Source organism: Engystomops pustulosus, chromosome 8 (genome assembly GCF_040894005.1).
Source record: "Engystomops pustulosus chromosome 8, aEngPut4.maternal, whole genome shotgun sequence".
NCBI classification, from domain to species: domain Eukaryota; kingdom Metazoa; phylum Chordata; class Amphibia; order Anura; family Leptodactylidae; genus Engystomops; species Engystomops pustulosus.
The window spans coordinates 51,762,822-51,785,707 of NC_092418.1; the positions used below are offsets into that span (position 1 = coordinate 51,762,822).

The 22,886-nt window shown below is 40.4% G+C and overlaps 1 protein-coding gene across 3 annotated transcripts in view; it reads right to left on the bottom strand.

The window, feature by feature from the left end:
- Positions 1-5,707: 5,707 nt before the first annotated feature.
- PMS1 (PMS1 homolog 1, mismatch repair system component) overlaps positions 5,708-22,886 on the bottom strand; it is a 357,887-nt gene continuing 340,708 nt past the window's right edge. For 2 of the 3 annotated variants that reach the window (XM_072120929.1, XM_072120930.1), the window contains 2 exons: positions 16,571-16,728; positions 5,708-6,546 (listed from right to left, as the gene is read on the bottom strand). In XM_072120929.1, the coding sequence (XP_071977030.1) occupies positions 6,379-6,546; positions 16,571-16,728 (326 nt within the window). In that variant the 3' untranslated portion in view covers positions 5,708-6,378. Of the gene's footprint in view, positions 6,547-16,570; positions 16,729-21,538; positions 21,636-22,886 lie in introns of those variants that run through there. The other variant, XM_072120924.1, reaches the window with a different exon arrangement.

The following is a 22,886-nucleotide window of genomic DNA, read 5'->3' on the forward strand; positions in this document are numbered from 1 at the left end:
TTTGGATATTCCTAGGAGGTGGTCGGAGGGGAGGACCTGTTTTGTGTTGTGTATGATACGGTGTTTTAAGAGTACCTGTATGAGTGGGTCTGTGATCATTTGTCCTTATAGGAGCCAAATTCTTTATATTGGCCCACTCTTCTGGGTTTGTATTGTTGTGTATCCCTTTTGTTGGTGTTGTGCCAATACTTGATGTTATTGGTATAATAGTCTGTCCTATCCCTTTCCAATTTGCCCAACTTACGCCAATAGAACACATAAAAACCACCGACCTTCATAGATTCAATAGTCTAAAGAACAGAGAAATGTTCTGGTTATACAAACTCCAAACACTTGTACCTGCAGGGTTGAATGAGAGTCTTGAAAGTGTTTGATATGTATTTTGTCATGTTTCTTTACACTCTGGTTTTGTCTGCCTTTTTTATATATTTTTCTATATACTGTTTATATATGTTCCTTATATGTTTTTTATATGCATTTTTACATATATATAATTTTATATATTTTTATAGATGTATCTTTATATATGCATTTATCCTTGCATTGTCCACTGTATTTTATTATTTTATCATCCCCACTGTAATTGCACCATGCCTTTTTATATCCAATTTATTCATTATTTAGGCCAGTTAAGCAAGGGTATATAACTATTGCATTTATATATTTTTATACAGCTTCAGTTAGCCATATTTTTATAATTATATGTTACCCACACTAGAAACTAGCCGCTCTATCAATTAATCATTTCCGTCTTCACAGTGCTCGTTTTTACCCCACACAGGGCACGAGTCTAGCCTGCGCATGCTTGGGCGGCCATGTTTATACTCCCAATCCACTATACTTCTTTTTACCCACTGCGCATGCGCAAGCTGCCATATTGGCCTGCTGCGCGCCTTCACCCCGGCTTTTCTCAACCCTAGGAGCCCTGAACGCCGTAACACGCCCGCGTAAGCGCGCCTCAACAGGACTCAACAGGATCTACTACTGTAAGTTGTAAGTCATACCCCAAACATTTCACCATTGAATATTTTAATATTTTGATTCCATACATTCCCTGCATTGTTTACATCAGATAATGGTTAATATGTGAATACTTGTGATTGGTCTGTTGTTAGGTTATTTCTTATTTGTTAGTGATTAGTCACAACTGTTTGTGATTGGTCCATTGTCAAGCTCTCTCTCTATTGTCCAGTAGAAGAAACTCTTTTGTGACCGGAGCTCAAAAACGAAAAAGACGATCCATGCACGTTTCCTCCTTATTTGTGCACCAAACACAAGGGATCACTTTCAGGGATAAGTCACCATTCAGACCAGAAACCGTCAATATTTTCACTCCTGTCCTAGTCTCCTCCACTCACTGCATATAAGAGACATATCCAGACATAGTGTAGACAGTTTCAAACTTTTCAAACTTTTATTTCCAGTTCTACTCACATATGTAGATAAAAAATGCGCATATCACAAATGACTCCATGAGGACGCCAATCCTTGCCCTATTGGTTGTTTTGCCTCAATTGGCCCACCTTTTTTGCATATATAGCAATGGTGTATGCTGTCTCTACTCACTTTTGTCCTACTCTTTGAGAAAGGGCTCTGCCCGAAACGCGTCAGTAAGGACGTCAATCTATTCATTTATGTTTTAACTATTTGGACTACGGTGTATAAAAATAAAATTGTTATCACTACTATCGTCTTTGTTTTTGAGAGTTGGTAAATATCCCGGACAATTAGCGCCACAATTTCTGCCAATATATTTTTTCTACGTTTCTGTGCAATTTATCCAGAGCTCCCTATTTTTGGGACCTTTGGGAAACCTATCTTTGGCTAGTAGCTGCTTTCCTCCACTCTGGGATCCAACTTGTATAGACAAGAGGAACACCATTTACCTCCAGGACCCCAACATTGGGGCATCTTACCTGAAACAAGACTTCCAACAGGTGAGCATATAAATCACTGGAGTGATCGGGAGCTCAACATACAAGAATTTAAACAAATCTTGGTCAGTAATACCTTGTGTGTGTGCATCAAACAGAATACCTTTGCATTGTCTATTCAATGTAAATTTTGGATTAGTGTATACATTAGTATCAAAAAGGTGTATTTCTGCTAAATATGAGCTGATGTCCATGAGAACGACAGCACCACCCTTCTCCGCAGGTTTGATGGTTAGGCTATTACACATTACTATGTGTTCTTGGAAGTAATATTTAAGTTTAATGGACCTAAAAATTTAGGTCTCGGGGCTGACCTAATATACCTGCCCCGAGCGTGTGTTGCCTTGGCAGCGGTAAACAACACACTTATGCACAATACAACATAGATACAAATAGAAGGCGATATGCATCAATGAAACATCACCACATCATACAGCGTTTAGCAGAAATAAGCGTAACACATTATGGGCACAATGTAACACACTAAGATCGTTTCTCTCATTAAGTCCCATGTTCCCCAGAGCATTATATCTCAAGATTAACCTAGCTTCGAGGCGTAGTAAATCTTTTGCCCGGGCTCCCCCATGAGAATCAATCTCCACTTTTGCGAGACCTGCAAATCTTAATACGTCTGGGTCGCCTCCATGGCTCTCTCTAATATGGTTAATGAGGCGGGGACATCCTTTACCAGTGTTAAAGGAGTTGTAATGCTCCCGGAATCTAGTGAAAAGGTTTCTAATAGTTTTGCCGATATAGAAAAATCCAAAGGGGTAAAGAATGGTGTAGACTACAAATGAGGTTCGACAATTGATAAACGAATTAACCTTGCGGTTAGCTCCCCCAAGCTTGATCATGTCTTTCTGTAAATTAAACCGACAAAAATTGCAAGACCCACATTTGAAGTTACCGATGGGAATACATTTCTGAATCAGACGCAGTCCATCCATTCGCACACATTTAGTATTGAGTGGTTTCTTTACGACAAACTCGAATTGGATTCAGACACATGAACATGCACTTTAATCTAATGACGCATCTATTTGATATATTGTATTTTAGTACATTTCATGAGCATTATGATTGTTTGAACTTTGCACATTGTTTCAACTTTGCACTTTGTCTGTATTGGTTAATGATGATCACATGACCTCCTCCATTTTGTTTATATATCTGTACACAATCATGGGTATTCAACTTGAGAAAGGCTCACTGTTTTGAACCAAAACATTGCCCTTTCACATGGAATAAATCCACAAAGGTATTTTTCACTACAATCTATGGTGCTGCCTGTTTTTTCATTTATGACTACAATAATGGTTATGCTATACATGTTGCTGTGCGTAGCTGAGGGGCACAATTGTAAATTTCATAGAAGAGGAAACTCCAGCATCCCAAACAGCTAATTCAGTCCATTTTTTATTTTAAAAGGTTAAAAAATTCACAGCATAAGGTCTAAGGACGGTTATCGTGACCTTATGCTGTGAATTTTTTAACCTTTTGAAATAAAAAATGGACTTTTAATCAATTACCTGTTTGGGATGCTGGAGTTTCCTCTTCTATGAAGATTTACAAGTCTTCCGCTACGTTTGACTGACACACTGCTTCCAAGGGAGGTGAGCTGAATCCAATTTTTTCCTTTTTTACTGATGGGCACAATGTTCGCACTGTCCCTGTACAGAGGGGAGGCTTACTGATTTTATCGGTTAAGGGAGGAAAGGATGGGAGTGGTCTGGCCTGGGTATGAAGGGGGATATATATTAGTGGAAGTCCCATTGAGGATAAATGAGACTGAGAACAGTGAGGACGACAAAAAAAAAGTCTGTATCTGTGTAACAATTGACAGAACACTATGTACAAAAAAAGGGGATCAATAAAGCTGTATTGTATCGTATGTTTATAGATAGACTACAGAGGTGGTGACTACTTGGGAAATTAAGCTCCTTTTTCATGTGTTGTAAATGCTAACCTATGATATATATTCGATTATAAACCGAACTGAGCATAAGCCGAGGTACCTAATTTTACCACAAAAAACTGGGAAAACCTATGCACTTCAGTATAAGCCTAGGGTGAGAAATGTATTGCTCACAGCCTGCACCCAGTATGGAAATATTCAGTACTTTACCCTGTCTTTGCCCCAGTATATAGCGTGTCAGCTCATGCCCCCTAGCATATATAGCCTGCCAGCTCATGTCCCCTAATTTATAGCCTGCCTTTTATTGTCCCAGTATATAGCCAGCTATCCCATGCCTCCTATTATATACCCAACCGATGCCCCTTAGTATATAGTAATCAATTAGGTTGAGGTAATAACTGTGGGCCACTATCCCTAATTCCCTGTTGTTTTCAAATATTCTGTACCCAGTTTCAGCCAAACTTTATGTGGATAGATGACCTAATTATTTATTTCTTAGTTGCCTTAAAGACTGCAATATTAGTCTTTCAGCTAAAAACAAGACAAAAAAAAGCAAACATTAATAAACCCCAACAATCTGTACTGAAGATTACATAATCGGTGAACAATGTTCACAAACTGTGTGATGTTAGCACCCTACACAGACCCTTTGTAAAGAAATAAAACATTCTCTATGCTACTTATGTGGTGCATTCAACATGTCAACTGTTTGACTGAAAGGAAATTATAACTTTAAAAGACATACATAACGACACGGACACCTCATAATCTGAAGTGACCTGCATTACATCATGTTATTCAAAACATGAATATTTATTGTATTTTTTAACATTTCCCACATCTCTGTAGATTCTAAATTCATTTAACTTCCAAGGGGCTTTCTCATCATAAGACAACATGATTATTATGAAATCTGGGACACTTTTTCTGCCCGATTAATTAGCTTACATAATTCTGTTTAACTATGGGAAATGCTTTGTATGGAATTACTCATACATCTCAAATAGAAGAGTTTTCAATGAAGTGAGTTGAAGACGTGTCGGGGACAAAAAAGCTAAAATGGGAATTTCCTGATGTGAACTTTACAAAAAAATGTAATAAAAGATTTGTCCTAAAATTACAAATTTCTGAAAAGTAATACTGCTTAAAAGGGCATTTTACTTTTTTAGTTAATGTTCATGTATCCAGCTGTAACCAGTGAATATTTTGTAGATCTACAATTAATTTTTCCAATCCAGTACAGACATGAGCATAAAGATTGAATCTGCCTCCAGTGACATGCGGTCTCGCTCTTCAGCAGTTCCTATATTGTGAATATTGTGCAAAATTAAATGAAGCGTACCAGGAAAATCAAGCATGATAATTCATTGACACTAATAGATCCAAGCACCGTGATTGTGGATATCTTCTTTTATTTGTTATCCATGGCCTCCTTCCTTCTAAAATTAACCATTTAAATTCTGCTGATGGCCACAAGGACTCTGTGGGGGCGTTACCAGAGCCCCTCCATGCTGTAGCTTCACAGGCTGTTACACTGCTGCTAACTAACTTAGCAGGTGGATGATGAGACACTGTAATGGAATATGAAGCTACAGCACAGAGAGAGGGGCTCTGGTAACATCCCTCACAGCCCTTCTGGCTCATTAGTATAATTTGTTGATTTTTGAAGTAAGGATGCATTTATAACAAATTACTAGAAAATTTCCACAGTCACAATTATTGGATCAGAGAGTAAGTGCACCTGTTTTATCATGCTTGATTTTGATGGTAGATTTCCTTGAATCTTGCCAAAGACAAGCATGAATACAAACAAAACAATAAAATACTGTGCAGTGAATAATAGCACAACATAAAATAAAAATTCTGAAAATATTAACGTTTATTACTTTAATAAGTGTAATGCAGTAGTACAAAATGTGAAATAGTACAACATTTTTATATTAATTTTCAAACCGGACAGTTAAATGGTTTGTATAGGTATGGAATTCACATTTAGCTATGTGATAATACTTTGGTTTGCACTGGTAGGAAGAAGTGGACAGGGAAAAATACATTTACATTACAGGATTGTGCAGTAAACTGCTCCAAAGCCTTCCTAGAAACAGTAGCAAGCTTACACCAAAGGGGAGGGGGTTTTAAGTTTTAAATGTAAAGATCTAAAAACACAGCAGATTGAGGTCACTCATGCAATTCTACACCCCTTTATTATAAATCAATTTTTCATAGGTCCTGCTAGTTTATAAAAATATGCAAATGAGCTAGTGGTGCTCCGGTCTACATCATCAAGCCTCTTGGCTATGCTGGTGGTTAATTTTTGCACCTTCCATTGCATAAATTAACAGTTGAAGCAGCCAGGAGGCACTTCAGTGTCTGATCTGCATATTTTATAAAGTCAATTTCTGAAGAAATTGCCATTCCAGGATATAATAAAAATGGTTCAACTCCCTAGGACAGATAACATATCTATGCCATTGCTAAATGCTTTTTTAATCTGAAAGGGGAATGAACAAAATAAGGACAAATAACAAGTTAGCCATCTAATTCAGGAATGTCTGAGAGGTGATGAAAAAAGGGTCGACCATGAATACAATTTTTTTGGTCATCACTGAGCTGTATTCTCATACGATGTATAGTGTCATGAACATCAAGTTTTGACAGGTTTATAGGCAGTTGTCGAGCTAATCTTACAGCTTCACCCTAAAACATAAAATCAAAATATTATTTTTGGTTCAATCATTTTTATTATGATTTTACAATATTGTAACACAAAGCATCAGCGGTACAAATATGACAGAGTGCTAGGCGATACCAGAAGATATGTACAGAAAAGTAACTTTACTCATGACAATTACATAAATAACTTTCATGGTGGTTGGGGCACATGCCAGCTAGCAGTAGCAAATCCTGCAGTATCACATGTCATTTCAGGCGATTGTGAATAAACCAAGCAAAACAGAAACATCACAACATTTTTAACATTCTCACAGGTACCTCTTTACTCAACCTTGTTATTCAGTGGGTAGAAACCATGGATGGGAGGGGGGCGAATAGGTAAAGTGACTAAAATAGGTTGGCTAATAGACCATGTGTGGCTCTCATAGAGGGTGTTTAGCCCGTGATGCCCATATATGTACGATGCATCAGTTGGCTTTTCCACAGACCATATGCCAATATAACTTCATAGCTGTACACAGAATTAATTTGGAAAATAATATTTGAAAAAATAGTATTTTCTAATTATTATTTTAAAAATTTTGGGCTATAATTATATCTTGAATTCCAGATGTAATCAACACTACCTGATGGCACGTTATGATAGGGCACGGTTAGCTTTGGTATAGGTGTTTTTTTCTGGCTACTAACTACCTCTCTTGAGTTGCTTTTGCCTTTGCTAGGAAGGTGCTACATGCTACCATACTGGTTGGACCAATTTTATCGAATTTTGTTAAAAATATCAGATTTAGACAATTGTGTATAGTCTATTGTGATACAAAAAGAATAAAACCTGTAGGGCAGAGTATAGGTAAAATTTTCATCTAGAGAGTACACACTCTGACCCCTAATGCATTTTCAGTGTATATTGTCCCTTTAAATATTAAGGGATCCAAAGTTGGAGAAAATTCATATAAGCAGGTATTTTATTGCAATATATTAGTTAATTAAACTTCATTTGTGATTGATAGTGTTATTCTGTCTTTTCTTAACCAGTTAAGGACCAGACCCTTTCTTGTTTTTTCATTTCCATTTTTCACTCCCAATTTTTCAAAAATCATTAACTTTTTTATTTTTACATGTAACAAGCTCTGTGATGCCTTGTTTTCTGCATAACAAATTGTACTTCATAGTGATGGTATTGAATTTTCCATGCCATGTACTGGGAAGCTGGAAAAAAATAATTCCAAATGCAGTGAAAATGGTGAAAAACCGCATTTGTGCCATATTCTTGTGGGCTTGGATTTTACGGCTTTCACTGTGTGCCCCAGGGGACATGTCTACTTTATTCTTTGTGTTGATACGATTATGGGGATACCAAATTTGTGTAAGTTTTATAATGTTTTCATACATTTACAAAAGTTAAAACCTCCTGTACTAATTTTTTATTAAATTTTGCCATCTTCTGGCGCTAATAACTTTTTCATGCTCCGTTGTACTTCGGAGCTGTGGGTGGTGTCATTTTTTGCAACTTTTGTTGATGTTTTCAATGATGTCATTTTTAGGACTGTAGGACCTTTTGATCACTTTTTATAGATTTTTTAAATATTTTTCAAAATAGAAAAAAAGTGCCACTTTTGAGTTTGGGCACCATTTTGGGTTACAGGGTTAAATGCAGTGAAAAACCGTTATATTTTGATAAATCGGGCATTTTTGGATGCATCGATACCTAATGTGTTTATGATTTTTACTGTTTATTTATATTTACATCAGTTCTAGGGAAAGGGGTTGTGATTTAAATTTTTAGGTTTTTTTATTTTTTTTTTAAACTTTTTTTTATTTTTATTTTTACTATTTTACGATCCTATCATATACTGCCATATTAAAGGATGGCAGTATATGGGGATTTTCCTCCTCATGCATTACAATGTGCTGATAGCACATTGTAATGAAAGGGTTAAAACGAAACAGCCCCGGGTCTTCGGAAGACCCGAGGCTGTCATGGGGATGGATTGCCAATGATGTCACAGAGAGCGACCATCCCCAGTGAGCCCTCTCCATGCACCGGGACCTGACGCGCACTGCGAACACACGGCGGGCGTTCGGGAATCGGTTAAACTGTTAACATGATAGCTGTATTTTTAACCTTTTACAATATAGGCAAAGTTTTTGGTCGTGCTTGACTATCTGTAGCATCACTCTTAAAAGAGTATTCCTACAAAGACAAGTTTCTTATATGTACTCAGGATAACAAAATAACACATTCTCTAAATCACTGTTATTAACAAAAATGCAGCATTTCACAGATAAAAGTCCAACCTGTCTCTATCAGTCCTGGTGTACACACTTTCAGTTTCCCCTAGACCAGTGATGGCAAACCTTATAGACGCCGAGTGCCCAAACCACATCCAAAACCCACATATTTTTCGCAAAGTGCCGATGCGATAATTTAAACAGTAGCTTATTACTCCCTGCTCTGTCACATGTTTATTTTGTATAGGCACCTGAGGACACCAATAAAGTAGAAAGAAGGAGAAAAAGCTTTGGTTATCATTGTAGCTTCGTTCTAGGATCCTGGGCTGCCTGGGACTGCAAGAGGCCTTGAGTCCTGTCTGGCAAACTCTGCGCTGGGGTGATGGCGAGGGTGCCCATAGAGAGGGCTATGAGTGCCACCTTTGGCACCCGTGCCATAGGTTCACCACCACTGCCCTAGACAGTAACTTCTGACTTCGGCTCAGGCCGCCATTGTACAAATTGTGCAGATGAGATTTCTGTCTGTCTCTGCGGTGTGGCTGTAGCTCAGCCCCCTGCATGGAGCTCATAGACACTCACTGATCACTTCCTGTCAGCACATGGTGAGCAGAGAGAGAGGCTGCAAACTACAAGCTACAAGGAGATGAGTGGCCCGGGGGAAGGGGGAGGCAGGTACATGTCTTTGAGATGTAGCAGAGCTCACAGTAACAGTATCAGCCTCTGTGTAATCATCTCATGCATCTCTGATCTGTATCATCTATCTTTCTATGTGTCAGTGTGTTAGTACAATGTCAGAAGCCAGATGAAAGTGTGTTAACATCTGTACCCTGATGTAACCACATTGTCACCCCAAAAAAAACTAGATGGGTCATAATGTGTCTACTCAGAGAGGGGGGGGGGGGTTATATCAGTCCATGGTATATCACGTTTCTCAGAGCCTATGGCAAGCAGTGACATATTGGGGCACATTTACTTACCTGTCCCGTCATGATCCCCACTGTGCAGTGTCCGACAAGGATTTGGGTCTGCCGCGATTCACTAAGGTCGTGCGCCCAATCTCCTGCATGTGTCGCTTCCCCACTGAGGTCCACCGGAGTTCACCTTCTTCTTCCCAGTGCATGTGAGTGCTTGATCTTGCGACACAATTTCGGTTTTTAATTTCCGCAGTTTGTCCAAATCAGTCGGGTTGTCCGATGGCCAGCCCCCCGCTTTGTGTCGCATGCAAGCCGGCGCCAATGCGCAACAATCCGATCACGTGCGCCAAAAACCCAGGGCATTTCATCGCAAAAAGGAAATATTCTGAAAACCCCAAAGAATCGTGGTTTGCGGACCCTTAGTGTGTGCCCCATTGTGCCGATATGGCCGTTGAATCCTCCATGGATCTGAAGCCCAGGAGGAGATCTGAGAGTCTCCTGAAGTGAGTGTCCCACTCTGATTTTGGAACAGTGTAGCAAGCATTGGACCTCATCCTTGGTAGCCTCCTAGTCCTGGCACTGTTGGCACAGTCTGCTCTACCTTGGCATGCATGTCTGTCTGTGCAGTCTGTATATATGTCTGTGCCCCTTTTAAACTCTTCTTACTGTAGCATTACTCCATGTCTGGTAAGGGTCCCAAGATGACCAAAATGTTATCTATGCATTTGGATTGCAAAACGTATTCATTACTCTTTTCCTTACTCTTCAGGACCAAGTTTTTCATTTGAATTTAGTCTCTCTGTAAACTCTGGTAGATGTCAGTTTCTGGGATGATTTTATGGTGGTCTTCCAATCAGTGATATATTTGTTTATCATTGCCATGAGTTTGGCTTTGGTCAGCTGTGTTTGCTCCATGTTTGTGCCTGGCTGGATTTAGGTTCCCAGGTTGCCAGGGTCCCCCTGCTGATGCCAGGCTCTATGGTGGAAGGCATCTGGAATGCTGAGGCAGGAGTCACTGTCAGTGGGCAGCTGTTGAGTGTGAAGGAGGGAAGCTCTTGTTTTTCTCCTCTTTAACACCATGGTATTAATCTTCTTCAGATTGATGGGTAGTGCACAGGAGGAGTTGAATTTCTCCAGGATTTCCAGGTTTTCCTGGAGATCTCTCTCATTTGGTGATAACAGAAGAAGGTCATGTGCATAAAGGAGAAATGTCCCCTCAGTGTCATGAGGATTAGTTCTGGTGTGAAGCAGGACTCCAGGTTTGAATCTTGCTGACCACTTAGCTCTGCTGAAAATAGGCCATTCTCCTTCCATTTACCTTCACATCTTACCTTCACTGCAGGTGTTCTTGCTATAGGAGCTTTTGATGACATTGTAGATCTTTCCTCCTATTCTGCTTTCTATAAGTTTCAAGAGACCTGGGCAAGAGCCTTTATAAAGTCCACAAAACAGGCTTATATCCTTCCCCACTTTGCCTTCTGAATGTGGTTCTGGCTGTGCAGGGTTTATAGGTGTGGTGCAATGGTTTGGAATGAACCCTGTTTGGCTATTGATGAGGACATTGTCCTTATTAAGGAAGCTAGAGATCCTCCTGTTCAAGACGCTATTAAACAGCTTTCCCCAGTTACTAATGGCACAGATCGGTAATTGGGAAGGTTGTACTGGTCCCTGCTCTTGTGTTTGGGGGTTATGAAGCCTTGGTTCTAGGATTTAGGAAAGTAGCTGTCACTTGATGTTGAAGGCTTTGGTTTTTGCGGGTGAGCTGTGTTTTATCAACTCTGGTAAGATGCCATCAGGGCCACAAGCTTTTTTATATCTTATGAAAAAGATGCTCTATTACCTCCTGCAGGGTTATCGGGGCATCTAGAGGGTTTGGGAATTCTCTGAATTTTTCCTCCAAGGTTTTTATGCTCTTGGTTTTGTTCCTCTAGGGCAGAGTTAGCGAACCTTTTAGAGACCGAGTGCCCAAACCGCAACCCTTATCCACTTATTTATTTAAAAAGTGCCAACACAGCAATTCTAGCATTAACTTATTAAAATCTTCTTGCTCCGTGCTGTAGCACAGCTTTTAACGGTCCTGAGGACACCAATATCGTTGACAGGAGGGAAAATTCTGATTGCCATTGGAGCTTCCCTTGACAACCCACTGAAGAGGAAGAATTGTGGGGCCAAGAGCAGGAGCTTCAATGGCTCCAATGAAAATCTAACCATGTCCACATCTATTCTTCCTGTAGTCTCACTTTAAAATAACGCTGAGTGTGTCACGTAGTGGTCCTGTAGGAGGATCTCTTAAGTCCTGTTTGATGAATTCTGTGCTGGGGAAACAGCCTGAGTGCCCACTGAGAGGGCTCAGAGTGCCACCTTTGGCACCCGTGCCATAGGTTCGCCACCACTGCTCTAGGGCATTACATCGTACCAGTGGTTCAGGCTTGTGGTTGTGTCTCCTTACATCCAACATTTTTGCCATTTTGTACAGTATGTGGTAGAAGTCTGTCATGGTTTGGTTTACCCCTATGGTTTTGTCTCATACAAGGTTTTGTAGAAATTATGGAGCTTTTCCTTGACTTTGAGAGACTGAAGAGGCCGGTCTGCTGAGGTTTTTGTGATGATAGTTTATTGGTAGACTTGATGTATAGAAGCATCTGGTTGTGTTCAGAGTTATGTTTTTGTTGGGTGACTATGAAGGCACCAATGTTTGCAGAGTCCATATTAGTGATGACGTAGTCCACTACATTGCTGGGTACTTAAAAGGTCATTGAGCACCTTCCTAGAGAGCCTCCCTTTGTGCATCCATTTAGTATGTGGAGTCTGTTTCTATATGTGTGTATGGGACTACTACAGCCAGTCTCTGCTACAACGATGTAGATGTTTCCATCCATGGTCAGGGAGACATTCTCCCACCCAGTTCTGGCATTGAGGTTTCCATACATAAGAACTTTGCACAGAGCTTGGAAAGTAGCTGCTTCTGTCTTTAGGGTATTGAAGTAGTCTGGATTGAAGTAGGGGAACTTTGGCAGTGCTATGTAGCTGCTCAGAGGTAGAAGTCAGTTTGAGATTGAGGATGGAGCAGCCTGGTCTTATCCATTTGTGGCTGCCTCCTCTCTTCACGGGTGCCATTTTCCAGGACACCTGAGTTCATGCTCTGTCTTAGTCCATGTTTCTAGGATGATTTGTCTATATTTGTCTATATATTCTAGTCTTTTCTTGAAATCTGTGTCTGTACATTTTACACTTTCTTGAAATCTCTGTCTGTACATTTTACACCCACAGGCCAAGCCGTTGAGACACTGAATGTTCCAGCCACTAATAATAAGGGATATGGTTCAAATACATTGTAATGAGCATTACGGTTTAGACCAATTTGGATTTTGGACTGGTTGGTTCTATTGTTGGTGACCTCACTGTAGGATTTTGGAGTGGCATGGTGTAAGGTCCAAGCCTTAGCTCTCTGTCCAGTACCAGATCTTTCAGTTCTTTGACAAGCATTCTGACCCCTTGTTTGTTGAGGTGTTTGCTGTCATACAGGTGGTGATGGTTAATGAGGGGGTATTGAGCCAAACTGATGTGTGGCATGGTGATGATTTTGTCTGCCAGCTGGATATTGATCTCCTTGATGGTGTGGTCAAGGCCGTCCTTTCTTGAGAGCATGGAGGTTAGGATTATCTTGCAGCTTTTGTTCTGAGGTCTGAGCTAGCGGGGCCAGGTGTTTTGCTATTTGCTGGTGTCGGTACTGGAGGTTGTTGGTTTCGGTGTGGATAATAATGCATTTTGGAAACATAGGTGAAATATGGTCTGTCCATGACACCTGTTCAAAAGTATTCACTATAGATGTTATTGACCCTTTTTCTCGGGGAAGATTCACCTTGTGTTCAAATACTTCCCTTTACAGTCTATTATAAAGACTTTGTGGGTTCTTAGTGGTAGTGGTGTCCTGTCTTCTGCTCGCCTGTGGTGCTGGTTGACCCGGTTTTACTGCATAGGAGGAGTTGCTGCAGTTCAGCTCAGTGTTTAGGTGTTCATTATTTACCATCACTGTTAGCCCAGTCACGGACGACAGCACACACTAACTTCTACTGCTTTTGTTGTCGTCAATGTCCCGTCCTTTGCAGACAATGGCCAAGATCTATCATTGTGTCTGCGCTAGTTTTTTGTCTATCTTTGCACTAAAAGAATGTCTTTGGAGCTTGCACATGTGTTTATTAAATGTTTGCACCACTTTTGTGTCACAGCTGTACTTGGTCCAGGACCTGTTGGTGTGTGTTCATAGTTTATGGGACACTTATTACTGTGCCTTGACACAATTCTTGCACGCTTCAAAATAAAAGTGCACCAAAAAGAAAAAGGTAAAAAAAACTGTGTTCAAACTTTCCAACATCATGCGCCACTATTGAATTATCTGGCATAACCTGCACATGAGTGAGGCAAACTGCACAAAAGAAGTTTACACAAATGTGTCCTTCTTGTCCCCTGCTTTTGATTGAATGCAATAGTAAGCACTCCTATCCCAGCACACAAACTGCATAAGTATACACCACACGATGGTTGAGAAGCTTCCGATTATGTAGTTGGAACAGCTAGATGGTTATGTGAGACTATCGTTAACACTGGCAGATTGCTAGACCTCAGTGTGCACCAAATTTTAATTAACCCCTTAAGGACGCAGGTTTTTTTTGCTCATTTCTCGCTCTCCACCTTCAAAAATCCATAACGTTTTAATTTTTACGTGTACAGACCTGTGTGAGGGCTTATTTTGTGCGTAACAAATTTTACTTTCCTGTAATGCTATTTATTTTAACATGCCGTGTACTGCGAAGCTGAAAAAAAATGCGATCGCGGTGATACCAAATTTATATACGTTTTATTGTGTTTTAATACATTTTCAAAAATGAAACGAATGTGTACAAAAAAGAAAAAAAAAAATTTTGCCATCTTCTTAAGCTAATAACTTTTTCATACTTTGGCGCACGGAACTGTATGAGGTGTAATTTTTTGCGAAATGAACCGACATTTTCATTGCTACCATTTTGAGGTCTGTGCAAGATATTGATCATTTTTTATTCTATTTTTTATGTGATGTAAAAGGTGTAAAAGTCGCATTTCGGACATTTGGGCGCCATTTCCCGCCTCGGAGGTCACCGCCGGCCGTAACCGTTTTTATATTTTGATAGATCGGGCATTTTCGGACACGGCGATACCTAATGTGCCTGTGATTTTTACTGTTTATTATGTTTTATATCAGTTCTAGGGAAAGGGGGGTGATTTGAATTTTTAATATTTTATACATTTTTTTGTTTTTAAAATTTTTTTTTTCATTTTTTTTTTCACTATTTTTTAGACCATCTAGGGTACATTAACCGTAGATAGTCAGATCGTTCCTACCATATACTGCAATACTTCTGTATCGCAGTATATGGCATTTCTGCACACTATACATTACAATGAGCCACAGGCTCATTGTAATGGATATGCAGAAGCCATGTATCCTCGGGTCAAACGAAGACCCGAGGCTACCATGGCAACCGATCGCCGCCCCCTGATGACGTTTGGGGGCGTGGCGATCGTAACAAAGATGGCGGCGCCCGCGTGCCACTGTCTTTTAAATGCTGCCGGAAACTTTGCCGGCGGCAACGGAGGGGTTAATAGCCGCGATCGGTGCAAGCGGTGGGGGTTTTCTGCAATATGCAAAAACCCCCACCTTTGTATGAAGAGGACTCAGCCCTTGAGCCCTCTTCATACACTCCTTATACCTCTGCGCCGTAGAGCTACGGTGCAGAGCGTTAAGGGGTTAATTGCACAACGTTGCCCTAAAAAAGGGGCCATTATTGATGGTAGATAAGTGCCCTCTGTGAAGTGAGCTAGTTAATGTTTGGTCAAAAACCTTAGGTTTCTGACATTGTTTAATGTAGTATAGCTGCTACTTGCAGTTGATCCGGGCCAGCTTTTATTGGAGTAGTCAAAGAGCTGTGTGGGTGCCATCAGATAAATCCAGGACGCTCAGGTGAGCTGTGTGCGGTGTGTTTTTGTAGTTTGGGAGTCTGCTATAATGCATGCAGAACTGGAAGTGTTACACAGCAAAGGATCAGCAATAGTGACATTGACTGCCCATGCTATTGGATGGATACACAACCTACAGAGGACTGTGAGTCAAGCCAGTTTAGGTGGACTGTGGTTTTTCTGTTATATGCTGGCAATTTTGTTTTGTTAAACTGTTTTGCAAATAAATCAAACAGTTACCTGAACTTTTACTGAAGTTGCCATTTGAGTTGATCTCTCGCAATATAAATAAATTTGAAGGAGACATTATATAAATGAAATAGAGGGGTATATAGAAATGTATTTGTGTGGGCTGTAGATTATTAAGATTGGGGAACTATCTATAAGTTCATTAGGTACGTGCTATATATATATATATATATATATATTCATTAGTCAGGCTGGTGATGTATATAAAATCATTAGGGTGCTGCATATAAATTAAGAGGGGTATTCGATGTATGACTATGTATAAGATGTATGAGTGTGTAAGTGTATATATGAGAGCAAAAATGTGTGCATATGTCTGTAGACATGTTTGTGTATTAATGTGCGTATATGAGTGTGTATATGAGTGTACCACTTTATGTGTAGGTATTTAAGTTTATGGATGTGTTTATATAAGTATGCAAATGTGTATGTGTACAAATATGTATATATTTTTAAGGGAAATGGGGGCTACGTGCAACTTCACAGTTTCTTAAAAATTAAAATGTATCATAGTCAGACTAAGGCCACTTTCACATGGACGTTCTGGGACAGATATCAGGATTCATACTGGAGAAATCATATGTTCATGAGAAAGGTGCCTTAGTTTACTGGTTTTATGCAGTCCATTAGTAATAATAATATTTTGTAAATATACTCACCTCTAAATAATTCAGTACTTTCAGAGGCCTACATTCACATACATTAGCATTTCCATTCATTGCAAAGCTTAAAATTTCCTTTAGGTCAGATATTCCATAAAAAGGCAAGCTTCTATTTATACCTGCAACCTCAACGTGGACATTACATTCTGATGACCCTAAAAAGGAAATTAAAAGTTACCGTCACTTTATTGTGATTACCTTTTTTTTTTTTTTTTAACTTAAATTGAATGAATTTTGTTATTAGTTTGGTTTCTGCACCTTGCACTAAGACTACAAGGTTAGGAATTAATTACCCCCCCCCCCCGCACACACACACACAAAAAGAACTTCAGAAAAGGACCAGGAACACTTCCAAAAGATCTCTTATTCAGTACGTCAATTATGGATTTAGAGCACTCGAGAAGTTTCCCATCATTCAGTATACTGACCCTGATAATAATTCAAGTAATGCCACACTATTCCTCTTGTATAGAGTTTACATTCCCAAAAAGCACGGAAGAATCAAGTCATGTGTATGCATGAAACAATGGTTGAAGCGTACTGCAGAAGTGCCAGCTCCCAGTGTTTGGCACATACACGTGACTTGACTCTCCAGCCAGAGGGGAGGAGGGCAAGAGTGGCTGCTGACTGAATGATTGGTAGAGATTACTGGACACATCTCTTTAACTTTTCTCAATGCCCACTGGCAAAAGCAGGAGCAGCCACTGACAGAAAGTGTGGAGAAGATTACTGGTGCTTCTGTTCCTCATACCTCCCACTGCACACCTTCTGTGGATGATAAAGAAAAGTACATGGAAGGATAAGCCTGCAGCTTGTAAATATTAAATATTAAACTTTAACAGTGCAACTCAACCTTGTAAAGCCACTACATTTTGCCAGTTACAGAAAGCTGAAAAAGGGTCTGTCATTCACGTCATTCAATTCAGTAAATTGACTCTACAAGTAGATACTATTTTTCCCTAATAGATCTGTGATAACATCAGGAGCATGTGATCATTAACATCCCCGTGAGAAGAACACAGTTTCTTAAATGTCAATGTCATTCTGTAGTAGTCACGATTCTGCACTGAACTCCTGCATTCTGACTCGGAATCCTTCTATTGGCTAGTAGCAGATTACTTGCTGTCGATTCTGCACTCCCTCTAGTGGCTGGTGTAGGGATTAACGCTGTACCCCCTCTGGTAGCTGATTCTCCGCATTGCAGTCTTATCTCATAACTTCCTTCTGAGGTCATGTGATCTTCCCTGTGGGATGGGCTATAAATCTGTTGCCTGAGCCATTTGTCTTTGCTAGTGACATCCGGAACAGTAGTCCTGTGAATATATCCTAACATGAGTAAAATAGCAGTATTTTAAGCTTATTTCATAAATTGTATATATTCTATAGCATAGAATAAAATCAGATAATTGAAAAAAAGACACTGTTGAGATGAGATAACTGCAAGTTATTGGTGTGAAAATTGCCCCTATCCGACAAATCCTATTTAAAGTCAGTGTGCACTGACTTTGCAAAAGTAGTGTGCCGTTCCAAAGTTATTGAAACTCTCTTGCAGCTGGTTGTCTAGATGAAGGCCAAAGGAGTAATCAGGGGCGGCACCAGCTACTGGGGGCCCACATAAGGCCGTATTTAATTAATCCACCGGGGTGATGGGGGCTGCATTTACTGAGTCCATAAGGTGTGAGAGGGGCTTATGTACAATAACCATCTGGGGGCTGTTTAGTATGATAAACGAGGGAATATTTTTGGGAACAAGAGACTATTTCAGTTTCCGAATGTTTAATGCTGCCACTGCACAGGGGCCTACTGAGGCTCTGTTGCCCAGGGGCCTACTGTAACCCTGCTTGCATGCTGCCTTAGCCGTGAGGCTGGAGGGATGGGGAGACACAACTCAGATGGCCATAAATTCCCTTAAAATTACAGAATAATGTTGATAACTTGATTTTTTTCAATCTCCAATGATCAACATTTGACAGGTTTTTATTGTAAGCGGTACACCATGCCACTAGAACAGAAAACTTAATTTTGCCTGTCTGTCCTAACAGCCGCCATTCGCTAGCCTTACTCACCATCCCCCGAGTATGACTTACAGGCATAAGAGGAGTGCTTGTCAGAATTCCCTGACCAGGAACCATCGTCTAACATCAGGTCAAAGCTTGGATCAGTTTTACAGCACCCACGGTTCACAGGACACACAGGACATCAGTAGAGAGTGTATTACTCTCAAAGTTTCAGCTCCTCAGAGAGCTTATCCAGGAACTCCCCACCAAGATATGGTTCCAAATATCCATAGATTAGAGGTCTCCCATCAACATGTTGTGGCTCGTAACGTCATCACTAAGAACATCAAAGTTGCTTTAAAGTTAATCTACCACCAGGATGAAGGATTGTAAACCAAGCACACTGACATACTGGTGAGTGCCCCTCTGACAGGCTTGCTATTCTTTTAGCTTCTTAGGAACTTGTTTTTACATTAAAAAGGTTTCACGAATTATGTAAATGAGCCTCAGGGGCTCCAGACTATATAGATGTCCATGGAGCTTGGAGCCCTGAAAGCTCATCTGCATAATTTTTAAAACCTCTTTCTCTTAAAAACAAAGGTATACAAAGCTTACAAGAAGAGCAGCTTCTGCCATGGAGGGCACATACCAGTATGTCAGTGTGCTTGGTTTACAATCCTTTATCCTGGTGGTAGATTTCTTTTAAATGACACTGTGTTGGAGCAAGAGGTCATCACTCCCAGGTTACAGTTATAGCAATTAACTGGGCCATCAGGAAAATTGGGGGCAGAAAAAATAATGTGCTCATAAAAGGCTTACCTGATTACTCTAAGAACACTGTTTCCTTTCCTGCTCCCCCCCTGAAAATAAGACCTATAAACAGTCATTGCAACAGCGTCCCCCACGCTATACATTAGTATTAGTAGATTTTTTTTTAGATACTGCAGGAGGTTGATACATGGGTAAAGAAACCATGGCAAAAAATCAGTTGCACTGCAAACCTAAAGAAGGGACGGCAATAAGTGCTCATTTAAGGAAAATGCTAAACATGAGTGATTGGGGCCAATGATTCTAAAGAAATAGTAGTCACAAGAAATTTAACATGAAAATTAGGGTTTCAAGAGTTATAATGATGTTTCATAAGATGATGATATGATTTTGAATAAATCTTACTTTTTGTTCACAAATTCCTGATGGAATTCAGCGTTTGGAGAGTTATAAGTTTATTACACAAATTGTTGGCATAACTGTCTTTAAATAAAAAATGTTTAACTACCAGTATCAATAAATGTAAAATAGAGGGGCATATTTACTAAGGGTCCGCAGATCGCACTTTCGTCAGTTTTTCCAACGTTTTCAGGATTTGTGCTGCTGGGACAGGTATTTAACTGGGGATTGTGTAGCAAGCGATTGGATTGTGGTGCAGCTGCACTGGCTTTCATGCGTCAGAAATCAGGGTTTGGGCCGTCGGATGATCCGACTGAGCTCGGGATTTAACTTTCAAATTGTGTAGCAAGATCAAGCGCTTACATACACCAGGAAGAAGAAGGTGAATTCCAGCGGACCTGAGAGGGGAACCGACAGATAGATTTCGGGCTTATGATCTTCGTGCATTGTAGCTGTCAGGCATCGCGTCAGGACAGGTAAGTAAATGTGGCCTAAAATCTTGTACATGGAAATACAGTTTGCTGGTTATCACAGTATATAAGGTTGGGAAAAGTTTTTTCCCCACAACCTGGGGAAAAAAGGCATTCAGGTCTTTCTTGAACATTTACAAAATAGCTGCCATAATAACCTCCTGTGGAAGAAAGTTCCATAGTCTCACTGCTCTTACAGTAAAGAATCCCTGTCTATGGCGATGTTAGAACCACCTTTCCTCCAGGTCGTAGAGGATGCCCCCTTGTCCTGGTCATAGGCCTAAGTATGAAAAGATCTTTGAAGAGATCCTTTTACTGACTGTTTAGGTATTTGTATATTGTAATGAGGTCTCCGTTCAGCCGTCTTTTTCTAAACTGAGTAATCCCAGATTTTGTATTCTGTCCTCATAATCTAGTCCCTCCATTCCCCTAATAATTTTGGTTTTGGTTGCTCTCCTCTGTACCTGTTCTAGTTCTACAATGTCCTTTTTAAATACTGGTGACCAAAACTGTACATAATATTCCACCTAAATAACTTGCCGAATAACATTTCCCATATGTCGACTTTACATTTTCATCATTTTTGAAATGTCTGGATAATTTATTTTGATGTCACACGGTTTACAACTAGATTATCAATTTTCCGTATTTTCAGAATTTACTATTTTGAGGATAATTACTGTTTTGAATGAAATTTTACATATTTAGCATTAAAACCACCCTATATAACCAACCCATTTTCATATCTGCCCCCCTCAAACTCCTCTAGATCTTCATAATAATTGAATCAAAATGGAAGTGAAATTTAGAATGGTCAAATTTTGTCACTTATATGTTCATTTAGCCCTAAAATTTACACATTTCCAAAAGATAGAAAGAGAAACCAACATACAATTTGTTATGCAATTGCTCCCGGTACAGAGAACTCCCACTTGTGGTCGTTACTTGTTTTATGGGCGCACAGCGAGACACAGAAGGGAAGGAGGGACTTGCAGCTGCCAGGATTTTAGTTTCCTCATTGGCCCATTTTACAGGCTATAAAATTCTTTATTGGGGCCATGTGACTGAATTTTATTTAGTGAGAAAAGATGCTTTTTCCATTGTTACCATTTTGGGGTTCAGGAAACATCTGATTGCTTGTTCATATTAATATCCTGCAATACTGATGTATTGCAGGGTATTAGCAATCTCAGCCTATGCACTACAGCACGGAGCGCTTAGGGGTTAATGACTCTGTTTTCTATCATTACCCAAATGCACAGATTTTCCTCTAGTCCCAGCAGTCTCATTTTATGCACCAACCTTTTATGTGGCACTGTATCAAATGCCTTGGAAAAGTCCAGTCCAACATCCACAGCCTCTCCCAGGTCCAAACTAGAACTTTTCTCCTCGTAGAAGTCAATCAGATTAGTCTGACAGGAGCGATCTCTAGTAAACCAATGCCGATTCTGGGTTATAAGGTTAGGTACAGTGATATACTCCAGGATAGCATCTCTAACAAACCCCTCAAATTTTTTCCCCACAACAGAAGTTAAACTCACAGGTCTGTAGTTTCCAGGATCGCTTGATCTTTTTTTTGTATTTTGACACCACAGAACATAATTCATGCAGTACCTAGGGTTATATGCCATTGCGACCCGGTGATTTGACAATTTTAGTGGTGTTGAGGTGGCGCCGCACCTCTTCCTGGGTTAGCACGGTTGGCACATGTCGGTACACAAGAGAGGAGGAGGGGGTGAGCACTGCCCGTCCCAGTCTCTCTCCATAGAGATACATGGCACACAATGGTGTAATAGAAAGATAAGACATGTTTTATCCTTTCCCCGGGTACGGAGTGGTACGGTGCCACACCATACCACTCCGTTTGACCATTGCCGGCCTATGGGGGACGTTAATATGGCGGCCCTCGTGTGAATGTAGCCTTAAACTGTTGAGATTCTAAAGAGAATTTACATTATTCTTCGTCATGTCTTCTACCATGTGATATGCCTGGGTGAAGACAGTGGAATAGGTGACATAAATAGATTGCCCCTTTCCTCATCTCCCTCCACCATGACCCCCAGGTTATTCTTCAGGGGTCCACACACTCTGTTTTGAGTTTCTTATAATTTATATCAGTGATTTTCAACCTGTGTGCCGCCACACATGGTTGAGTGTGCCGCGGGGAGCCCCTGTGTAGCGTTGCCGCCGTGCCCCCGTGTTTTGGCCCCCATACTTACCAACACGCCCCGCGTCGGCAATCCGTCCATCTTCAGTAGCTCCTGCACCGCGCGGCCCATGTCACGTGACAGTCGCGTCAGGTCGCGTAAGTCACGTGACATGGGCCGTGCGGGGCAGGAGCTACAGAAGATGAGCGGATCGCCATTAGGAGAGAAGTTACGCGGAAGAAGACATCTAGGGTAAGTATATAATGTTATTATTTGTATAAGGAAGGAAGCTAGGGTCTTTTTTTTATTAGTAAAGGGAGGCTGGGGCTTTTTATTAGTAAAGGGGGGCCTCTAGGGCCTTTTAATTAGTAAAGGGGGGCCTCTAGGGCCTTTTAATTAGTAAAGGGGGGCCTCTAGGGCCTTTTAATTAGTAAAGGGGGGCTTCTAGGGCCTTTTAATTAGTAAAGGGGGGCCTCTAGGGCCTTTTAATCAGTAAAGGGGGGCCTCTAGGGCCTTTTAATTAGTAAAGGGG